Source organism: Saprolegnia parasitica, assembly GCF_000151545.1.
Source record: "Saprolegnia parasitica CBS 223.65 unplaced genomic scaffold supercont2.207, whole genome shotgun sequence".
Taxonomy (NCBI): domain Eukaryota; phylum Oomycota; class Saprolegniomycetes; order Saprolegniales; family Saprolegniaceae; genus Saprolegnia; species Saprolegnia parasitica.
In genome coordinates this window covers 37,463-40,814 of record NW_012156601.1, presented here as the reverse complement: position 1 = coordinate 40,814, position 3,352 = coordinate 37,463, and the positions used below count along the sequence as shown (strand labels likewise).

Sequence of the window (3,352 nt, the reverse complement as noted above, 5' to 3'; positions counted from 1 at the left end):
GGGCACGCGTGCCGCCACGTGTCGCGCGCGCTCCGCCTCTTTGTGCAGGACATGCTCGTCGTCGACGCGGCCGCGCGGCCGTCGGCCGACACGCTTCTCGAGCACCCGTACATGCGCTATGGGTCCTGGACGCGGTCCGGGTCCACGCCCTTGTTGTTGTAGACGGTACTTCTTTTTGTGACGTGTCTGTACAAGTTGTTGCGCGATGAATATGCATCGCGTTCCGTACAGCTTCTCTCGGCGTCGCCGAAGAAAAATGCGCATCCGAGCCAAGTAGAGCAACCCAAGAGACGAGCTTCTCGACGAGATCAATGTTTCTCATAAGTCGGAGCAAGGTGCTTGGAAGAGGAGAGGTTGCTCGGTCGCAGAGCGAGCTGCGCGAGGTGATCGTTGACGTGGCGGATCTTCTTCCGCGCGAATAATGATGGAAGTACTAGATTCTTGCTGGATACTCGAATGCATGTGAACAAACGACCGAGGTCGACACGCAGTAGAGTCCCAGCGTTGATTTCCCACCAGAGCACGTTCATGCAAACCCAGTAGGTCGTGACTCGGTCCGTTGCTATCTCTAGTCTTCTAGCGTCTACAATGTTGTAGCCTTTGGATGAAGAGATCGATATGTGGAGGATTAGGGTTGCTAATGGCCAGCGCAGCACCACTTGACGCGCTCGCGCTCGGGCGTCGTCTTGTCCGAGACGCTGAGCCACTTGCACTGGCAGGCGTACGCAATGCATCCTACGCACAAGTATTCGCTACCTCTGGTTTCAGTGGCGTCTCTCGGTACCGGACGAGGACTCCATCTTCGCCCGGAGCTTGGCTTCGTTGGGCATGTTTTCGCGAAAAAACATGTAGTCGGCGGACGCGTGCCATCGCCTAATGCAGCGATGACGATATCGTCCGCGATTCAACAGACAGTTTGGCAGTAGGTACGTGTTGGTGAACTGAACGACGGTGAAGTCGCAGTCGTTGCAGCGCAGGTTGGAGCACGCACTACCACAAGTGATGAGATTCGAATGTGGCAAAGCACTCGCAGTACGCAGCGTTGACCGCGCTCACGTGCTGGCCGTGCTTGAGTGCTGTGCCAGCCAGCGCCACGCTCGTGCATCTACGCCGTGCGTTGAGTCCAAGACAAGCGGCGTCAGCTACTTTTTCGAGCTGCCGGCATGGAACTCTCTCGGCGCCGCCTTCTTGGCGGACGTTGCGACCTCGGGCTCGGCGACAAGGTCGAGCAGATCATCGAGGTCCGATTGCATGCGGCTCTTGCAAGACGACGACGGTGCTGGCTTGGGAGCACTCGTCATCGAGGACGACGAGGCCGAGTAGGCTGAGGATGGCTTGGAGGATGCATACGACGACGCTGTTGCCGGCTTCACGGGCGCGCTCGTGCCGCGCACCGCCGACTCGACTTCGTTCAACAAGTCTTCAAAGTCCATCGCTAATTGCCAACTGCCACGCGAGCCGCAGCTAATTATAGTGATGTCCCCAACGACGTTGTCTCGAGTTCAACATACGGTGAATTTCCGGTTGCACCCGGTCGCCGGCACGAACGCTCGTTGTATTGTTGTCGTGGAAGAACACGATCCATTAGAGTGTTGCGGGATGCCCCGTTGACACACGGGATCAGCAGCTTTGACTTTGAATCACATTGTAGGGTGATGGACTCGACAGAATAGTAGCCTTCCGTGGAGACGGCAGTGCTGCTATTGCGGTTCTCTAGCTTGGATCAAGTGCACACTCCACGGCGGTACAACAAGCGAGCTCCACTACTTCGAGTACTAGAGAAGTGCCAGCGAGTTGGCTGGTCAATCCTTGACCATCTTTGCTTGGGCAAACGTGTACTTACTGGGGACGAGTGCGAGTACGCACTTAAGGCTCCTCCATCGTCCACGGTAGTTGCCTAAGTGGTACGTCCCTCTCTCCAAGAATGAGCACCGCCGCCAACAGTTTGGATATACGACCATCACTCTCTCTCATGACGTGGCAGAACAAGGAACACGCTTTCGCAACCATCATTCACAGGAACTTTCCATATTTTGTGGGTGTGGTGCACGGCAGCATTCCAGATTTCGAGACGATGGACACACTTGCCTGCTTCGAGGATGAGATCGTGCAAACTCTGCCTGTCAAGAGCCTCGAGATCGACTGCGCTTCATCGGCGTCAACGGATGGAACGTCGGGCCCGTCCACGCCGGTGTCCGTGCCCGACACGGCTGTCTGCGACGTGTGCATGGACGACGTCGACTGCACGAACCTCGTCGCCCGTCTCTGTCGCGACGACTGCCCAGCGCGCCTGTGTCCCACGTGCATTGCGGGCTTCTTGGACGTCCGAGCGCGCGACGCGATCTTTGGCGTTTTGACCAAGCTGCCGTGTCCCGTGTGTGTCACGCCCATGAACACCGTCCGCTTCCAGCTGCAACTTGACCCGCTCTTCGTCGATGCGAGTCCTTCTGCGCCGGACGAGACACTGATCGAATCCGAAGTTGAGGCCCGCGAATCCGGAAGCGACGCAGCCGCCAGCTGGATCGCCGCGAAGCAAGCAGCGAAGGCGAGCATCTTGGAGAGCCTTGCCATGTACGACCGAAAGCTCGCAGGTGCTTGCACGATGAAATGTCCGTCGTGCCACTCGGATCACAGCCAGTTGCCGGCGTCGTCATCGGATCCGTTGGAGCTGCCAGCAGCGCTCGAGTTGCACCTCCCGGCGCTCCTCGACGTCCATCGTCGTTTCTGCCAGCACGAAGCCTCGGTCACGGAACTTGTCGCGTTTGTGGACGCCACCTTTAGCGGCGAGGATACCACCGACGTCAAGCAGAAGCTGTTGCAGAGCACGGCGGACAAGGAGCGTCAGGGTGCGCTCTTCCTTCGCCTCGTGCAGCAAAATCCGTTCATTCAGACGCTCTGCTGCTCGGTCGACGTGTGCTTTGCGTGCCAAACTGCGGGCCACCACCACGGCAGCGAGTGCGTCGCGGGCGCCCTTGGCCGCGTTCACGACATTGTCGCGTGTCCGAGCTGCGCGCTTCCGCTTGTCAAGGGCGACGGGTGCGACTCTGTCAACTGCTTTTGCGGCGCAGCGTTCAACTGGCCCAAGGCCGTGCTGGATGCCAAGATGCGCCAACTCACGACGCGCCACAAAGCTTCGATTTCAGCGCTCGTGGTGGCCGTCCGTCGGTACCAGATGCGAGCGCGTTTCCGCAAGCACGTGCTTGTCGAGCTGAAGCGCCGAGTGCGGGAAAGCCGGGTGGCCTGGATCGACGCGGCGCTGATGGCCAACCCAGTCGCGCGCCAAGTGCTTCGGTTTGCACTGGTCCGCCGACTGCAAGCGGTGCGCTGGAAGGCGCTGCACTTGACGGAGCTC

The 3,352-nt window shown here is 59.1% G+C and overlaps 2 protein-coding genes across 2 annotated transcripts; one reads left to right on the top strand and one right to left on the bottom strand.

Moving 5' to 3' along the window:
• Nucleotides 1–537: 537 nt before the first annotated feature.
• Nucleotides 538–1,439, bottom strand: SPRG_14915 (hypothetical protein). Its single transcript, XM_012355112.1, has 5 exons — nt 1,147–1,439; nt 1,037–1,105; nt 931–990; nt 785–873; nt 538–735 (listed from the first exon to the last, which is right to left on the bottom strand). The coding sequence occupies exons 1-5, from the start codon at nt 1,431–1,433 to the stop codon at nt 638–640; spliced, it is 603 nt and encodes a 200-aa protein (XP_012210502.1). The 5' UTR covers nt 1,434–1,439; the 3' UTR covers nt 538–637.
• Nucleotides 1,440–2,060: 621 nt separating this feature from the next.
• Nucleotides 2,061–3,260, top strand: SPRG_14914 (hypothetical protein; the record flags this gene model as incomplete). The annotated part of the gene is made up of 2 exons (XM_012355111.1): nt 2,061–3,196; nt 3,222–3,260. The coding sequence occupies exons 1-2, from the start codon at nt 2,075–2,077 to the stop codon at nt 3,258–3,260; spliced, it is 1,161 nt and encodes a 386-aa protein (XP_012210501.1). The 5' UTR covers nt 2,061–2,074.
• Nucleotides 3,261–3,352: the final 92 nt, after the last annotated feature.

Bases quoted from the DNA above. Each gene is read 5' to 3' on its own strand.
- SPRG_14915 (XM_012355112.1), bottom strand. From the start codon at position 1,433: ATGGACTTTGAAGACTTGTTGAACGAAGTCGAGTCGGCGGTGCGCGGC. The intron at 1,106-1,146 runs GTAGCTGACGCC...CGCACGGCGTAG, and splicing joins CATGCCGGCAGCTCGAAAAA to ATGCACGAGCGTGGCGCTGG. The intron at 736-784 runs GTACCGAGAGAC...ACTTGTGCGTAG, and splicing joins GAAGATGGAGTCCTCGTCCG to GATGCATTGCGTACGCCTGC.